This window comes from Chenopodium album, chromosome 26 (genome assembly GCF_948465745.1).
Source record: "Chenopodium album chromosome 26, dcCheAlbu1.1, whole genome shotgun sequence".
NCBI lineage: Eukaryota > Viridiplantae > Streptophyta > Magnoliopsida > Caryophyllales > Amaranthaceae > Chenopodium > Chenopodium album.
The window spans coordinates 32,579,779-32,599,026 of NC_137859.1; the positions used below are offsets into that span (position 1 = coordinate 32,579,779).

Sequence of the window (19,248 nt, forward strand, 5' to 3'; positions counted from 1 at the left end):
GCTTACCCCCACGAAACTTTAAACCCTTAGGGCGCTACCCCAACCCTCGAAAAACCCCAACCATCCCCAACCAACAATGGTCGATCTCCGACGAACATCCAGAAGCAAATCCGCTTCAAAACCACGCTCTCCAACGATCCAACATCGATTTCTGCCATCATCGTTGAACCGGATCTTCCTCGAAACCTAGGGCTGTTAATGGTGAAAATGATGATGACGATGGTAGCCGGGTGTTCTTTTAAGTTTTAACGGCAAATATGATGATGGTGGGTGTTCTTTAGTGGCGAAAATGATGAAGATGGTAATGACGATGATGCTGGTGGTGGGCGCCGCAAAAGATAGAGAGGACTGGTGGGATTGGGGTCGGCACCGGTGCCGGTGCCGGTGCCGGAGTCGTGGGTAGGCGGCTGGTTAAGGGAGAGGGGAAGAAGTGGGTGGGTTTTTTTTTTAAAATTAGGGTATTTTAGACATTTCCTTTTTTCCTCTCTTTTAAAACATTAACCATGATTAAAATTTCTGTAAAATACTTAACTAATGTTACCACTGAATTAGTTTTACAAATTATGGATTACCAAAGATAATTTTATATTTTAGTGTTTACCACTGAGAAAAATAAAAAAACTGGTGAGTACCATTGAGAATTTCCCTTTCAGGTCATCTAGCTCAGAATAATATGCATATAGATAAATTTTTTATAAGGTCATAACACTTAGCTGTTATTTTGTTCTTCTCATTTTGACCTATAGTCTACTTTTACATCCATTATTTCATTATAATTTAACAATGTATAAGGATTATATTTCATTAAATCTAAGCACATAAACACTTAAATTAAAATACTCGTAACACTTTATTAGACAGCCACAATAATAATATTATTATTGTTATTAACAAAAACCTACAAAGTCAATCAATTTACAAGAAATTAGTGGGAAGCCGAGATACAATCAAGGCCCCCTCCCCTCTAGTTATAGCGAATCCGATCCTAGTGAAGATGTGAGCAGCTGCACGAGCATCAATATCCTGAGTCCTAGCGAACACCTGAACCCTTTTTAGCCACGCAACAACATCCCTTTCTAATTCCCCTAATAAAGAAAAGGAGAAAGGAAGAAACCCATAGCCAATAGTCCTACAACGCGTTCCATACTTGTCCCGCTTCCACTGAGCCGCAACCGACACAACACAACCATTAACGAATTTAAACAACCCTGATAGTGTCAAAGGAGAAGATCCCATCAAGTCAACACATACATCAAGGCCTCTGTCCCAGGAATAAAGCAACGCATCTGCTGGTCAAAAAGCCCCATCATTTCCTCTAGTCAACCCAACGTAAACTTCTTCTCGAGCAAAAATCCCGGACCGGAAACAAATATGAACAAGGTTATCGCGAACAACATTATGTCGATGTTTAATACCCACCATCCCAGCACATGACACAACATGATCCCCAAAAAAATCCCCATCGAAAACTCTTGAGCAAGCAGAACACGGAGCCAAAACGGAGAACAATGGAATACCCAAAATGTTGACACAACCTCACTTACTTACCTACTAATAAAGGCTTGATTGTTTAAGTGTGTGATCAGTGCAAAGACTAGGAGAATTAAGTGTCGAGCAAAGATACCATGAGGAACAGGAAGGCCAGAAACAAAGCTATCCAAAAAGAAGAGTTCCCTCACAGGAACTGGCGCTTCATAAATGAAGACTTGAGAAGAGAAGGTTCCCTCAGGGAATAGAAGCTTCAGAGAAGAAGCATCACCAGAGAAGAGAACTTCCTTCCAAGGAACAGAAGCCTCGGAGTAGAAGCTTCATCGGAGAAACATGAAGACGAAATATATTTTTATATTTTAGGATATATGTAAGTATAAGATATTTAGTTCATTCGAAATTACTGTGTGGAATTGGTCTAAGAAGATAATATTGTGCTAGCTAATTTTTAGGAAAGTGGTTATTCTCTAACGATTATCTTTTTGAACAAAAAGAAGATTTTATTTTTATTTCTGATTTTACAAAATCTCTTCTGAAAATAAAATCTCCACGTTTTCTAAAACTTGTGGCCTACTCCCCATGTTCTTCTTCAAGTCGTGGTTTTGCACAGTGAGGAGTTCATGGTTCCTTAATTTAAGGGACATGATCTTCTTAGTGGGTATGAGTAGTGGCGTAATGGATTTGCTGCACAAAGAAGTTTTTCCAAGGCGTTAATTGCTCCATAAATAGTTCATAATTTCTGTTGGAAAAACTCACCCTTGCTCACATAAGTTTTAAGCTTTCAATTGAGTTAAGAGTCCAATTCCACATAAGTCAATTAGAGTGTTCTTAATGTTCTTATACTAGAGTTTGTATTTCTTTCTTTTGAGTTGTAATTTGGGGAATGGGGAAGTTTGAGTGAACTTCTGTATTGTGAGAAACAGAAGAGAAAGAGAATATAAAGAGCATAGAGAAGTGAGAAGAGAGAAAGAGAAGAGAAGGAGTAACAAGTTGGGTGACTTGTTCCTCGAGGCTTCAAGTTCGTTGAGGAACTTGAAGTAAGAGTCTTTAGTTTGTAATAGGATTTACTGCCCTATTCTAGTGAAGATTCTTTTCCTAAAATCCCAAGTGGTTGTGGTTTTTCTCCTTGATTAGGGCCAAGGATTTTTCCACGTAAAAATCTCTCGTGCACTTTTGTTCCTTTAGCTTACTTAGTTTTAATTCCGCAAAAAGTTTGGCTAAACTCTCATACTACAATTCAACCTCCCCTTCTTGTAGTATTCATTGAAACAACACAAAAGGTAGCAAAGAATAGAACGGTAAGCCTTACCATTCATAGTCTTACCCAAACCCCCGATATTGGGACCGCTCGCAACCAGGTAAAAGTGTGATCCCCCTGCTGGGATTTCCATTAGGCAACCTGACGCGGAGATAAGGAGAAAGTGGATGTTGCAGAAGCAGTAATTTTCGCGAAATATAAATTTGCCAATTCCTTCATGAGCTTGGGACGAGATATCTTAGTTCGTATCCCGGATTCAAAAAAGTCTCGTGAAAAGGCGCGGGGCAGCGATCTCACTAGAGTTACGCAAAAGGTCAGTCTCCACAGTCCCATTAAAAAGACTAAGGGCATCATCGAAGGCCGGTCCCGGACCAACAATACCAGAATCGCGAAGAAGCGTAGTCTGAAGACCAGTAGACTTCAAACGCGGCGCAAGGAAAGCATAGTGCCAATCATCACCCGCTGAATAAACACCAAGGGCTTTATAAGCAAAAGGCAAAGTGGCAAGACGCCATTTCCAATCACCAAAACCAGGCCCCAAAATAGTTATAATGCGCTCTAAAGAAGACCGTAGGGCCACATCAAAAGAAATTTATGCCGCTTCAAAAAGACGAGAGGGATAAGTGTTTATAGCAAAGTAGAGTTTTGAAATCCTAGTACATGCACGAAGTAGTAACAACTCACATTGGGCTTCATCAAGGTTAGCAACAACATCCATTAGCACAATAGTCTTTGGCACTCTTTGAGAAACAAGCTCACCATAGAAAGAGGAATCTGCACTAACAGGACCACCAAGCAGCTTAACACCATGCACATGACGAGTAATATCTGGAGGAAAGACACTGATGAGACGGCTACGAGGGTCTTCCGTGGGCTAGAAATCTTCTTTTTTCTCAACGTTAACATGTGCATAAATATTTTAATATGTATTTTTGTATATACACTTATATATATAATAACAAATAATCAAAGACCATTAATCCATAGTTAAAAATCATTAATCAATAGTCAAATAGTTCAGTTCAGTTCAGTTCAGCTTTAATAAGTTCAGTTCAGTTCAGTTCAGATTAGTTCAGTTTAGTAAATCAGAACAGGCCCTTAGTTAAGTCATTTTATATGAGTGTGGGTGTGGCCAACCACAATCATAATAAGAAGATACAACATTAAAAAAAACTTGTCACAATTTCAATTTTAATACGTCATTTCCAATTTGTCATCAATAATGTTAATTGTCTTTTATTAAACTCTTAAACCCTAAAAAATATTTATTTAGATATTTTTTTTTTCATTAATGATGCCAACAAATTAAAGAGTTTCCCGATTGTACTTAGTCTCAGCGGATGCATTGCGTGCATTATCTACTCTAGTGTGTTACAAAAAAAATTTGAAAATTATCAACTACATCAACATTTAAGGTGTCAATAAAAAATTTAGGCAATAGAGAAAAACTCTCTAGAGAGAGAAAGTTTAGAGTGAGAAAATCCTCACACACTTAGTTCTTTCCTTTTCTTTTTTCCCTTGTTCTTTTCCTAACATCTTACTTCTCGAACTGTTCCTCCTTTACTTTTAAAACTTAGCTAATATTTTCAAGGTTTCATCGATCTTTGTTTATAATGCCTCGTTTTGTTCCTACAACCTTTGTCTATCCACATATTATAGGTGAAGATTTCATTCCTCCTCCCCTTATCGAAGATAAATTGGACTTAGATTGGAATTGTAGTGTTATAGGTTGTTGTTAGGATAATAGAGATGATTACACCCCTGTCATGGTCCAACGTCTTGTTTCGAGATTCTGGCATTTGAGAGCTCCTGTCCGAGTTTATCCTTATGGTCGAGATTATATTTTCTTTTGCGATACTCAAGAAGATGCTGAAGAGCTCGACTCTAGGGGTTGGGTTCACTTTTTGGGGTGGTATGTTCGTGCTTCAACGGCTTCGAGGCCACTTAGTACCTCTCAATCTTAAATTGCATCTAGTGGATTTGTGGGTCCAAGTGGAAGGTCTTCCAGTTTGGTACTCTACTCCGGAGGTGGCTTCTACTATTCTATCCCATGTCGGAGAGGTAACTATGGTGGACGACTCTCATGGTCAATTTCCCATTCTAAACCCTTATGTTAAAATTCTAGTTGACTTATCGTTGCCCTTGATTCCTGGTTGTTATTTTCCTACTATAAATAATCAAATCACATGGGTTCGATTTAAATATGAGGGTACATTTAGATTTTTCAAAAAGTGCGGATTTGTCAAGCATGGAAGGAATTTTTGTGCATCGGAACAATCATCAATAAATTATCATCTAGAAGCCCGCTTTCGTCAGCTCCACGAAAGCGGTGTTCGTATGCTATATGGTCCTACTGACACTAAATTATATTCAAATGCTCTTCGATGAATTCGCCCGATTCGCTCGAATTGGACCACGGAAGTGTATTTTGGCTCTTATGATGAAGAAGACCCATTGGAGAATTCAGCCGATTCTCGACCTTCGGACTACGACAGTGGCGGGTTGGGTATTCCTTTTGCTTCTAGCGATACTCGGTCTGGTTCCATGATCCAAGACCATGCTATGGCTGATTCCTTTCTTGGTTTGTCCCCACCACCGGCTCCTGATGTCTTCCGCAGTCGTGACCATAAATTTCACCGGCGAGAATTAGGAAACAATCGTTATCTCAATGTGAACAAAACAAAGGCAAAGAAGAGGTTCTTTGCAGCTATTAAATTAGACATGAACAAAGCCTACGACAGAGTCAATTGGGAATTCCTGTTTCGATTGCTTCAAGCGTATGGTTTTTCTCCTTATTGGATCCATAAAATTATTCGTCAATGTGCCTCCACGGTTTCTTATCAGGTTCTGGTGAATGGTAATCCTCTCAAGGCTTTGCAGCCTCAATGTGGTCCTTGCCAAGGCGATGGTTTATCCTTCTATTTGTTTGTTCTATGCATGGAGGTCATGTCCGCTATGCTTTGCAAGGCGGAGCGAGCTTCTCTTTTTAAAGGAATCATCATTTCTCGAGGAGCTCCCACGATTTCTCACCTGTTCTTCGCCGATGACTTCTTATTATTCTTGCAGATTAATCTTGAAGCCTGTGATAATCTTATGGCTCTGTTCTCGGAATTCTGCTCTTTGTCTGGTCAGGTAATTAACCTTCAGAAATCCTTTATGAAGTTCAGCCTCAACACTCCGACAGACTATCGTGATTTCCTTGCTCGAAGTTTATAGATTCAATATAAACCTACTCTGGGTTCATATTTGGGTTTGCTAGTGGAGTTAGGCCGAAGTAAAGTTTTAGATTTGGTTTCCTTATTGATAAGGTGGTTCAGCGACTGACAAGTTTTGCCTCCCTGGGCCTTTCCTCTGCTGCGAAGTTGGTTATTATTAACTCGGTTTTGGTTGCCTCATTCAATCATATTCTCTCGATGTTTAAGATTCCTTCTTTGATCTATACTAAGGTGGATAATCTGTTGGCCCGTTTTTGGTGGAAGTCGGACTCTCGGTCTCGTGGGCTAGCTTTACAATCTAAAACTCTTCTACATCTTCCTAAAGGATTGGGAGGTCTTGGCATTCGTCGTTTGGATTCCTTCAATTCTGCTCTTCTGGCTCGACAATTTTGGCGTATTCATCATAACCCTCAACTTCTTGTTTCCAGGCTTCTTTTAACAAAGTATCCTTCTCTTCGTTCTTTTCAGACTAGAACGATTCCTGGCTTATCATGGGGTTGTCGCGGGTTACTGCAAGGGCTGTCAGTATTGTCTAATGGAATGGCTTGGAAAGTAGGTTCTGGTTCTCAGGTTCGTATACTTGAGGACTCTTAGGTTTTAGAGGAACCTCTCTCTTTTCGTGACAATAGTGAGATGCCTCTTCCGTCTCATGTTTCTTCTATCATTAATCCACGTTCTTATGAGTGGAATATGACCCTTGTTCATTGACTCTTTATTTCCTCTGCTACAAGCCGTATTTTGGCTTTGGAATGTCCTAGTAGGCCGATGGATGATTTTATATACTAGAAATTCTCAAGGGATGGTAATTTTACTACCAAGTCTGCTTATGCTATGCTGCTTTGCAGCCTTAATCACTCTAGTGGAGTGTCTTCCTTCCCCTCTTCATGGTGGAAGGTGTTTTGGCATTTGCCTGTCTTACCGAAGTTACAGTGTTTTTGTTGGAAATTCCTTCATAACGCCTTGCCTCTATATGGGATTCTGCAGGCGCGAGGAATTCCGGTGGACTCAACTTGTGTCCTCTGTCTTGGTAATCAGGAGACAATTGACCATTTGTTCCGTGACTGCTTTTTTGTTTCCAATCTTTAGTCTACATTTCCAACAATTCAGTCTTTTATTGTACGTCGCGATCAGCCTTTTATTAATTGGTTTGTGAACCAGGTGTTATCTTTACGGAAATCCAAGTCCTGGGAGATTTTAACGAGCTTGGTTTCCTTTCTATGGGCTATTTGGATAGCTCGTAAGTCGTAATCATAAGATCTTCCGACAAGCTGTGATTTCTCCTGCGTTTGTTCTTCACATTATGCAGGACTGGGTTTCTCGGGGTCTCACGGTTTAGGATTTTAAAGTTTCAATTCTCGCTTCCAGTGCTGGTTCATGCTCTCGACCTAGGTCTTCTTGTTCATCCTCCTGTCTTCAAGGTCCCTTGGGTTCTACATTTGATATTTGTCTGGTTTTTGATGGGGCTTTTGATGCTCATGAGAACTCTGCGGAGCAGGTTGGGTTTTTCGAGATCTAGGTTCGGATATGGTGATTGGTGTTGATTCCAGAGCGTTCCTTTCTTCCTCTGCTCTTCACTCGGAGTTACTGGCTTGTCTCTAGGCTCTTAAGGCTGCTGACCGACGTGGTTTCAGGCGTTTGTTGATCTACACAGACTGCTCGACTTTATTAACTTTTTTTCAAGATAGAGGAGGTCAGAATATTTCTTGCTTCTAGGTGATTTAGGATATTAGAGATATCATTCTTAGATTCTCAGCTTGTGAACTTCGGAAGGTTCCTCGTCAGTGGGTAGCTCCAGCTCATTGGTTGGCTATTCAGGGTCGCCATCGTCAATTTTTGTTTTGGTTCTTTTAGTTGTTTTTTAAGTTTCTTTGTTTTTTATATAGTTCGTCTTGTCAAAAAAAAAAAAATAAAAAAAAACTTTTAAGGTGTCGCAGCTCGGCTAGAACTTACGGATGACCCAATCACCAATTTACCATTGAATGAAAGGGCAGAATATGAGTAAAAGGAGTCCAAACTCCACTTTCATGTATTCTTGATCATCACTTGACAGCTTACCTATTCACTCTTATCAGACCGTTATACACTAAATTTTTGAATTTCCTTTTTTTTTTTTTTTATCATTATTTTAGTGATCAACTCCAAAAGGCTGCTATAACTTAGCCCCATCGTTTTTTTTAATAACAGTTTAGAAACATGCCAATCACTAACTTTTCGTATAAAAAAAAAAAACCTCTTAAAACTGTTTGTGTTGACTAGGTCTTGAACATTTCTGGCTTTTTTTTTCATTTTTTTTTAAAAAAAAGTTGTTAAAATATTTAATTCTGTTAATTGAATACGTGGAAGTAGTGCTGTCAAATTTCAAACCGAAACTGTTTAACTGTCCGAAACCGACCGACCCAAATGAGAACCGAACCAATTAAAAACCGATTTTTTTGAAACCGAAAACCGACCCGAACCGTATTTTAGTAAACCCGAAACCGAATCGACCCGAATAATGTTAAACCGTATAAGAACCGAACCCGTTAACAAACCGAACCAAATATAAACCGAACTGAAAGAAAACCGAACCGAAAAAGAACCGAACCGTATCTAACCCGAAACCGATTCCAACCCGAAACCGTTTAAACTGGCAAAAAAACCGCTTACACCGAACCGTTAGCAAACTGCTACCCGTTTGCACCGAACCATTTAAAAATCGAACTGTCTGTAAACCAAACCGTTTATGAACCAAACCGCTTTTAAATCGAACCGTTTACAAACTTTTTTATATAATTAAATGGATTTTTTTTTTTTGACGGGAATATAATTAAATGGATTAAATATTAGAAATCTTAGAATATTTTTTTTTTTTTTAAAATAGCAAGGCAAATCATTCATTAAGGATAATCAGTGTTCACAAACAAGAGCAAAACAAGCAGGCTCAGGCCATGCCTCAAACTATTAGCAACACTACTGCCTCTAGTCATGTATATAAATGATTAAATAAGAAGCATATAATAACCTAATTGTAAACACAATAATACATTAATACACTAACTCTTATAATCTACTTCGTAATAAACTAGTAAGATCAGTATGACTAAACTTGAAACAGAACATAATATGTATTTATAAAATCAATGAGAATTTGTTTATAATATGATGCCTAAATAGTAAATATGAAATGATTCGCGACTTTATATAAAACTTGTGAACGCAAAAGGTTAGCAAGTACTATCAAATTTCAAACCAAAACCATTTAACTGCCCGAATCCAAACAACTCGATAAACAATTTATTTTTTGAAACCGAAAACCGACCCGAATCGTAATTTAGTAAACTTGAAATGGAACCGATATGAACGTTAAAGTGGTTAAACCATCGAAGAATCGAACCAGTTATAAACTGAACCGAACCAGTTAAAAACTGAATCGAAAAAGAACCGAACCAGTTATAAACTGAACCAAAAAAGAACCGAACTGTTTCTAACTCGAAACCGTTTCCAACCCGAAACTGTTTGAACCGGGATAAAAACCGTTTACACCGCACCGTTAACAAACCGCAACCCGTCTGCACCGAACCGTTTACTACCCTGACTGTTTACAACCCGAACCGAATTAAAACCGCTTAAGAATAAATCGAAATCGAATCGAACCGATAACTATTTAAACCGAACCAAAACCGACCCGTGAGACAATTAAACCGATTCCAAACCGACCCGATTAAATACCGAACCGATTTCAAACCGAACCGAAACCGAACTGTCAAACCGTTTTGACAATGCTACGTGGAAGTGATGGAGTTATAATACGTTGGACTAATAAAATGACATAATATTGTCCTAACTCCTAAGCTCTTTACCTCTTTTTCTATTTGATCAAGTCAAACCTTCTTTTTTTTTTTTTTTTTTTTTTGGCACTCTATTTCATTAAAGTTCTTGATTAACATCCTACCCTTCCTTGTTTCGTGTACATATTTGTTTATTACAGTATTACTTAGTTAAAATTCAAATTTAGATGACTATTTTATTTGTTAAATGTTATATAAATAAGTAATTCGAACATTTAAATATATTGTGTATTTTCTATTTGACCTTTGTTTTGTGTAAATGACTATATGTGGGCTTTGGGAGAGATATGAAAATAAGTAATTTTTTTTTTAAAACATATGAAAATAAGTAAATGATTCAAGAAATAAGTGTATATTTATTACGAAAATGACACATGTATCTAAGTGCAATGTCCACACCTTGCATTGATGCAATGATGATTCATCTAAACACCAATTACTGTAGAAGATGAGTTTTAAATACTACGTTCTATAAGTTTAATATGCTATTTCGTAGTTGCTATATAGTTTTAATAATATAAAATTTGTAACTAGTCATATAGATCTCTAAAAGTCAAAATTGGAATTTTTCGTTGAGGGGAACTAGTAGATTAAACTTATACATTTGCAAGCCACCAAGTGATTAAATAATAAGTAGGATTAACTTTATGGCTCTTTTATATGTAGAACGAAGTAGTCTATATAAAGATGTCTCATGTCTCGTTAGTATCTTCTAATTAATTTATTTTATGTATCTGTATATATCTCTACTATTATCTGTCAAATTCTTATCATTAAACTTATTAACACTATACATTAGAATAGATGTGAACTATGAAGTTGTACATAGCTACTCAGTTGGGTCATGGACCAACCTAACCAAATTAAAGCACGCAAGCTCAACACAAGCACATACGGAGTACGACATAAACCAAAGCCATCTTTACAAAACCTAAAAAAGAACATTGCCAATTCAAATCAAACATTTGTACTATATGTCAGCTTATGAATAACACTATGTATTAATTTCAGTAGTTAAGGCAGGCTAGCACATGAATCTATTAATAACGAAATTGTGAAAGAGTTTTTTTTATTTTATGTACCCTTTTTACTCCATCTTTTTGTATCATTTTTATTTTTAAATAAAAATTCTTGATGTAACTGAATTAGTGAATTCTATTTAATGCAGTGGGCTGGTCAGCCTGCAAGGTTTGCTTTCCTTTCATTTTCCTCCATTGATATCCTTCCTTTTTAGCATAATTTGAAATCAAAGAATCAAAATTATAATAAATAAAAATAAATATAAAAATAAAACCCAAATCATGAAACCTTCCTATTACAAAACCTCCAATTGAAAAATTCCTTAACCCTTGTTTGTCCTCTTCTTTGCCCTCACTCAATCCCAAAACCCTGATTCTCTTCCTCCTCTTTCTTCATCCTCCAATTTCTCTCTCCTCAATTTCACAAAAGATCATTCGAAACCCAAAATTTGTTTGACCTTTTTACTAGGTTTTTGATCAATTTTTCTGGGTTTTTGATTAATTTTTCTGGGTTGTTTTTGATTGATTATAAAAATATGAGAAACATAGCAACTTGTTACAGTGAACATGCTGTAAGAGTTTCAGATTCATATTGTTCAGGACCATTAAACAAGTCTTACATCTCACCAAAATCATCACCTTCAATCCAAAATGTTGTCACCTGTACATACAAAACCCTGATTTCTAACCAAAAACGTTTGTTCGTCACAATTTCATGGTGCAGTAAAATGATTTGTCAGGGTTTTTTCATCAAAATCAGTGAAAAAATTTCAAGGGAGAATCATTACCAACAAGGGTTTCATCAAATACCCAAAATAAAGGGTACAAAATTAATAGAAGACTTTAGAGATGATCAAAATATTAGATTATTATTATATTATGTATATAATTAGGACATTTATTGTAAACCTAGTTTAGCATTTTGTATTCTCTGTATATATACTCTTTGAGGCTAATGAGAAGACCAAGGGATTATTTCCTATAGATTATTATTATATTATGTATATAATTAGGACATTTATTGTAAACCTAGTTTAGCATTTTGTATTCTCTGTATATATACTCTTTGAGGCTAATGAGAAGACCAAGGGATTATTTCCTATATGGTATCAGGCTAGGTTTTCTATTCTCTCTGTTTCTTGTCTTCTCTCAGCCGCCACTCTTCTTCTTGTCTTCTAGCTGCTTCCAATCATGGGTGAATCTCCCAAAAATCCCACTTTTCATCCTGCTCTTGCTGTCCCTCCAATCAAGAGCCTTATCCCTGTCACCTTGGAGATGAAAAGCTCCCAATACAGTACTTGGGCTGAACTTTTTCGTGTTAATGCCAGAGCATACCAAGTCATTCACCACATTCTTCCTCCCTCTGCAACAGAGTCTGACGCTTCAACTTCTCTAAAAACCACCGACCCTGCTCTATGGGCTCGTCTCGATGCCATAGTCCTTCAATGGATATACGGGACTATATCCAATGACCTTCTCAACACCATTATCGAACCTGATATCACCACCGAAGCCGCGTGGGGGAGATTGAAGGACATATTTCAAGACAATCGCACAAATCGAGCCGTGCAACTCGAATCTAAATTTTCGCAGGTTGATTTAAACAATTTTGCCAATGTGTCTGATTATTGTCAACATATTAAAATGCTCTCCGATCAATTAGCTAACGTCGGAGCCTCTGTTAGCGATCACCGTCTCGTTATCACTCTTGTCCGTGGTCTATCTAAGGCTTATGACAATGTCGCTGCTATTCTTCAGCAAACTGACCCACCTGTCTCTTTTCACAAAGCCCGATCAATGCTACTTCTTGAAGAATCTCGTCAAGCTAATCAGGCCGCAAATGAAGCCAATGCTGCTGGTTCTGCTTTAATGGCCACGGAAATCTCTAACTCTGCCCAAAATGATCTCTCATCCTCTGTTTCTCACGGGCACCGCAACCACCAGAAAAATCACGGCCGCGGCGGTGGTCGTGGTGGACACGGCCGAGGGCGCGGCGGTGGTGGCCGCAACAACAACCGAGGCCGCGGTGGCCGCGGCAATGGGCAGCAGCAACATCAACAGCAACACCACTCTTCTTGGCAGTGGAACGCTTCTCCGGGGTGGCAATACCCTCCATGGGCTGCTTGGGCCTCCCCTCCTTGGGCCGCACCACCCTGCCCATACCCAACATCTTGGTCTCGTCCTCCTGTTGGGCCACGGACTTCTCAAGGGGGCATCTTAGGCCCTAGACCTCAGCAGCAGCAACATGCCTTCACTGCCCAAGCTCCTTCCTCCGTGGGCTATGCTCCCACCGATGTCGAAGCTGCCTTGCACACTCTCTCTTTGCACCAACCTGATGACAATTGGTACATGGACACCGGCGCTTCATCTCACATGACTTCTCATCAAGGTACTCTCTCTTCTTATTTTAATTTGAGCACTCCTCACAATATTATTGTTGGAAATGGTAGTGGCATTCCGATTCGTGGTCATGGTCATGCTTCCCTCCCTCCCTTCACTTTGAATAATGTTCTTCATGCCCCTAATCTCATTAAAAATCTGATTTCTGTCCGCAAATTTACTAGTGATAATTTGGTTTCCATAGAGTTTGATCCGTTTGGTTTTTCTGTGAAGGACCTACGGACGGGGACAATTCGTATGAGATGTGATAGCTCGGGGGAGCTTTACCCATTCACTTCCACCGCCACACCACCTTCTCCACCCACCGCCCTTGCTGCCTTATCCTCCACTTTGTGGCATGATCGCCTAGGCCATCCCGGATCTTCCATTTTGAGCTCCCTCAAGAAGAACAATTTTATCCAATGTAATAGGAGTTTGAATTCTACTGTTTGTTCCTCTTGTATTTTTGGGAAACATGTGAAACTTCCATTCTACTCTTCTACTACTTGTACTACTTTACCATTTGACATTTTGCATAGTGACATTTGGACCTCTCCTAAATTAAGTAGTGTCGGCCATCATTATTATGTGTTATTTTTGGATGACTACACAAATTTTCTTTGGACTTTTCCTATTGCTCGAAAATCTCATGTGTATCCCTTATTTTTACAATTGAATGCTATTGCTCGTACTCAATTTGATCGTTATGTGAAATGTTTTCAATGTGATAATGGGGGTGAATATGACAATGATTCTTTTCGCAATTTTTGTGTGTCTAATGGAATGGTCTTCCGCTTCTCTTGTCCTCACACATCTTCCCAAAATGGAAAAGCCGAGAGGAAAATCCGTACTATCAATAATATGATACGTACCCTCCTTGCTCATGCCTCTATGCCCCCCTCCTTTTGGCACCATGCTCTCCACATGGCTACTTATCTCCACAATATTCTCCCTACCAAACTTCTTTCCTATGCCTCACCCACAAAAATTCTTTACCAAAAAGATCCCTCTTACTCTCACTTACGTGTGTTCGGTTGCCTTTGCTATCCCCTTCTTCCCTCCACCTTAATTAATAAACTTCAATCTCGTTCCACACCATGTGTGTTCTTGGGGTATCCACCTAACCATCGTGGGTACAAGTGCTATGATATCTCCACCCGAAAAATCATAATCTCGCGTCATGTAGTGTTTGATGAAACTCAATTTCCATTTGCAAAAATAAACACTCCCAAACACACTGATTACGATTTTTTGGTTGAAGGCTTACCTCCTGCCTTAGTTCATCACCTCCAAAATGTGCCCAGCCCACCTCATGAGGCCCATACCCCATCTACTCCTCCCTCCTCCACGGCCCAACCTTTGCAGGCCCAAACTCAAACTCCTACTCCCCTTATATCACCACTTCACGCTCCCCCCTCTCCTTCTGTGGGCCGCCCATCAGCTGGGCCCAATCACACTCAAACTCCCTCAAATGAAGCCCAGACTCACTCTCCTATACTCCCTCCTCCTATTTTGGGCCAGCCCACTCGCAGACAACCTCCTCCTCCCTTGTCTATTGCCACTAGGAGCTCTCATGGGATCTTTAAGCCCAAACAACTCTTTGATCTTAACTGTCAAATTTCCCCATCTCCCCTACCCCGTAATCCAAAAGATGCTCTTTCCGACCCGAATTGGAATACTGCCATGATGGAGGAGTTTAATGCTCTTATTAAAAATAAGACGTGGGAGTTAGTTCCTCGTCCCCCTAATGTCAATGTTATTCCTTGCATTTGGCTTTATAAACATAAAAAGAATGCTAATGGTGTCTTTGAGAGACACAAAGCTCGTCTTGTGGTTAATGGCAGGAATCAACAGGTTGGCATTGATTGTGATGAGACATTTAGTCCGGTGGTCAAACCGGCAACTATTCGGGCCGTTCTTAGCATTGCTATCTCCAAGTCTTGGGGCATTCATCAAATGGATGTCAAAAACGCATTCTTGAATGGAGATATTGCCGAAACAGTCTATATGCATCAACCACCCGGTCTTCGTGACAAGGACAACCCGGGTCATGTTTGCCTTCTCAAAAAGGCTCTCTACGGCCTCAAGCAAGCTCCTCGGGCGTGGTATCATCGGTTTGCATCTTTTGTATCTACTATTGGTTTCACTCATAGCAAATCGGATAACTCATTGTTTGTGTACTCTAATGGGAAAGACTTGGCCTATATTCTTCTTTATGTCGATGACATTGTCCTCACCTCTTCATCTAATGATCTTCGGTTATCTATCATGGCTCGGCTAAGTGCTGAATTTGCAATGACTGATCTCGGCCCACTTAGCTCATTTCTTGGTATCTCCGTCACTCGACATTCGGGGGGTATGTTCCTTTCTCAAAAATCTTATGCGGCCGATATCATTGCTCGTGCTCATATGTCATCTTGTAAACCTTCGGCCACTCCTGTCGATACCAAGGCTAAATTGAGCTCCTCTTCCGGCCCTCCCGTGGATGATCCCACTCTTTACCGTAGCCTAGCCGGGGCTCTTCAATACTTGACTTTTACTCGGCCGGATATCTCGTACGCTGTACAGCAAGTGTGCTTGTATATGCACGATCCTCGCCAAGAGCACATGGCTGCCATCCGTCGAATTTTGAGGTATCTTCAGGGCACTATCTCTCTCGGTCTTCATCTCTATCCTTCCTCAACCTCGGGCCTCATTGCTTACTCAGACGCGGATTGGGGGGGATGCCCCGACACGCGTCGGTCCACCTCGGGGTACTGTGTCTTCCTCGGCGACAACCTGATTTCGTGGTCTGCCAAACGGCAGCCTACTCTCTCCAAGAGCAGCGCCGAGGCTGAATATAGGGGGGTGGCTAATGTTGTTGCGGAGTCGTGTTGGTTGCGCAACTTACTTCTAGAGCTTCATTGTCCCATCAAGAAAGCCACCGTCGTTTATTGTGACAACGTTAGTGCAGTGTATCTCTCCGGCAACCCGGTTCAACACCAACGAACCAAGCATATCGAAATGGATATTCACTTTGTGCGCGAGAAAGTTGCTCTTGGTCAAGTTCGTGTACTCCATGTCCCTTCTCGCTACCAAATAGCTGATATATTCACCAAAGGTCTTCCTCAACTTCTCTTTGATGACTTTCGCAATAGTCTTAGCGTCCTCAAACCTCCCGCTTCGACTACGGGGGTGTATTAGATTATTATTATATTATGTATATAATTAGGACATTTATTGTAAACCTAGTTTAGCATTTTGTATTCTCTGTATATATACTCTTTGAGGCTAATGAGAAGACCAAGGGATTATTTCCTATACAAAAGAAGTTAAGCATTTCAGTCCATTGGGATCTCTCAGCAGCAGATTTCGATGCCGGGCCGGAGCCAATCAAAGGATTCTACATCGTCCTCTTGGTGAATTCCCAGTATGCTCTGGTCCTCGGAGACATGGATCATGACCCTATTGTAAGAGATTTGATAGATACATGGATTGTCCAGAAGCTCGCATTGGTCTCCCAATGCGAGCATTACAACGGGCAATGGAACAGTCAAATATCCTCCAAGGCGAAATTCAATGACAATGGAGATGAACATGAGATTATGATCAAATGTTGCCCGGAAGAAGACGGGCCGAGGAGCCCGGTGTTATCGGTGTATATAGATAAGAAAAGGGTAGTTAAGATTAAGAGATTACAATGGAACTTTAGAGGAAATCAGGTGATATTTGTGGATGGGTTGTTGGTTGATGTAATGTGGGATGTGTATGGGTGGTATTTTGATCAAACAGTTGGTGGGCATAATAGTAATAATGTTAGTAATAGTAAAAAAGGTGGTTGTGGTTTTATCATGTTTAGAACAAGAAGTGGGTTGGATAGTAGGCTTTGGTTAGAAGAAGAAGAGAAGAAATTGGCTGATAATAAGCTTGGTAAACCTGAATTTTCTTTGTTAATTTGTGCTACTAATAAGAATCCTAGTTAATCAATCCTCTGTTTTTTTGGGGTAGTTTTCTGATGTAAATTCTTTACAGTTTAGAATATAATGAAAAAATACTAATTTGTGTGGATTATACTGTATAATTTTATTTTTTCAAGGAAGATTTTGTGGGGATGTTGATTGGAAATTGAGCTATAGTTAGTTTTTGTTTTTTGTGCCTTTGACTTTGTTCTTTGTGTTGCTTTCTATTGCTTTTAACCTTTCCTGTATGAATGGCATTGACATAGGGGATGCATTTTCATGTATTATTACTAATTTAAATTATAATTATATAAAGTATGGAATACTGTTTTTAAAGATAAAGAAAGTAATGTTCGGAAATGTCTTTTATGGCGCGTTTGGTAAATGGTTATAAATCATAGGAATAGTAATGAATTTGTGTATTAATTTGCGAAAAAAATTGCATGTTATGTGATGTCATCTTTAAACCATCATCTTCGTTACCAAGGTGGTATTGAGTTCTCACGAAGAATTCACTTGTTTGGTTATAGAGTTCCATTACCATGGATCAATGGTAGTAAACATTTTCTTTTTTTATAAGTATACTCGTAAATTCATTACCATTCCCATAATTTATGACCGTTAGTCAAATGGATCGTTAAGATAATACGAGTACGGATTATGATACAATTTCATTTTAACTTGTTAACATTGTTGAAAGAGTAAAGAGTGACGCATTTATAATTTAAGATTAGTGGTTTTCTTCGAGATACGTCTCTGATTAATTTTTTTTTTTCCTTGGTCCTTCATTATCTTTCAAAATCTACTCTGTTTACGTTTGTGTCATGCCAAAGTTTCCATATTGAATCAAAGATCACTAAATAGATAAATAAAATTTTCTAAGGAAAAAGTAAGAAAGTGACAAAGTTGATCAAACTGATATTAATCAGTTATCACTTTTAAACTTCTTTAAGTAAAAAAAACATTGTTGTGTGGTACCCCCATGAATTAAAAGTGGATGTATATGTGGTTGGAAGAGGAATTTTTAAGGGGTTATAAAGAATTTGGTTTAGAAATCTTATAAGAGGTTGAACAATTGAGCAATGTAAAAGACCTTTTTTCCTTTTGCTGCAATCAAAGTATCAAGTAAAAAGACCATTAGTATTGTAACATAAAGTCAATCTTAATCCGTAAAAAAGTTAAAAGCATGGCAACGATGACACAACACATCATTCAAGTTAATGAATAAAAATGGTTCAGCTACTACGACGTACATGCCAACGTGGAGAATTTTGGTTGTGTATAATCAAGGATAGAGGTATTAATTCGGATGTCTAGGTCAGGTTCTATGAGAACGGGTCGGATCTATTTCAAACTTGAATATACTAAATTATTATGTTTATGCGAATCGAAATCTGAATCAAGTATTTTCGAGTCGGGTCGATCGGTTCAGATTTTGACACCACTAATCAAGGCTGCGTTTTTTATCTATGTGCACACATGGTACAAGCTCTTGATTAAAAATATAACCATGGTTGTATTATGCTGAATTACTCCCTCCATATCTTTGTAAATTGTAGGGGTGAAACTTTTTTCCTATGCACGTATTTTATTGCAAAACTTTTATCTTTAAACAAGCCACACAAGGCTATTAATTATCATTCATAGGTAAATCATGTTCAAGCAATTGTACAATACCAGTTGGAAAATTCGACTGTCAAATACGCCGCCTATCCAAAGTCCATGGCAAGCAATGAGCTAGCTCATATGCTACCTTATTCCCTTCCCCATGAATAAAACTCCAAGTAACACTCTCTACTAGACTACAAACATGATAAATATCATCCAAAACAAGGTGAAAAGTACTACGTCCCCTTTCTTGTGACTTCAATGTGTTGATTCTAGTATTCGACCAAGGCAATCGCTCTCGATAATAACCTCCTTGTAGCCAAACTCCACATAGCAAGCCACAGCCCCAACAACACCGCTTTGGCCTCCACCACTTCCGACTTCCACTTGTCCTCCATAATATCTTTAATTATGAATAAATAAAAACTATAAATTAAATATTGATGAATTGAATATTACGGAGTAATAATAAAATCATTGAGGTGATTCCAACAAGAAAACAAATACCACAAGACT

General features: G+C 38.9%; 1 protein-coding gene across 1 annotated transcript; it reads left to right on the forward strand.

Moving 5' to 3' along the window:
* Positions 1-16,617: 16,617 nt before the first annotated feature.
* Positions 16,618-17,148, forward strand: LOC145617046 (uncharacterized). The gene has a single exon (XM_081671746.1). It carries the CDS (start codon positions 16,618-16,620, stop codon positions 17,146-17,148), a length of 531 nt encoding a protein of 176 aa, XP_081527872.1.
* Positions 17,149-19,248: the final 2,100 nt, after the last annotated feature.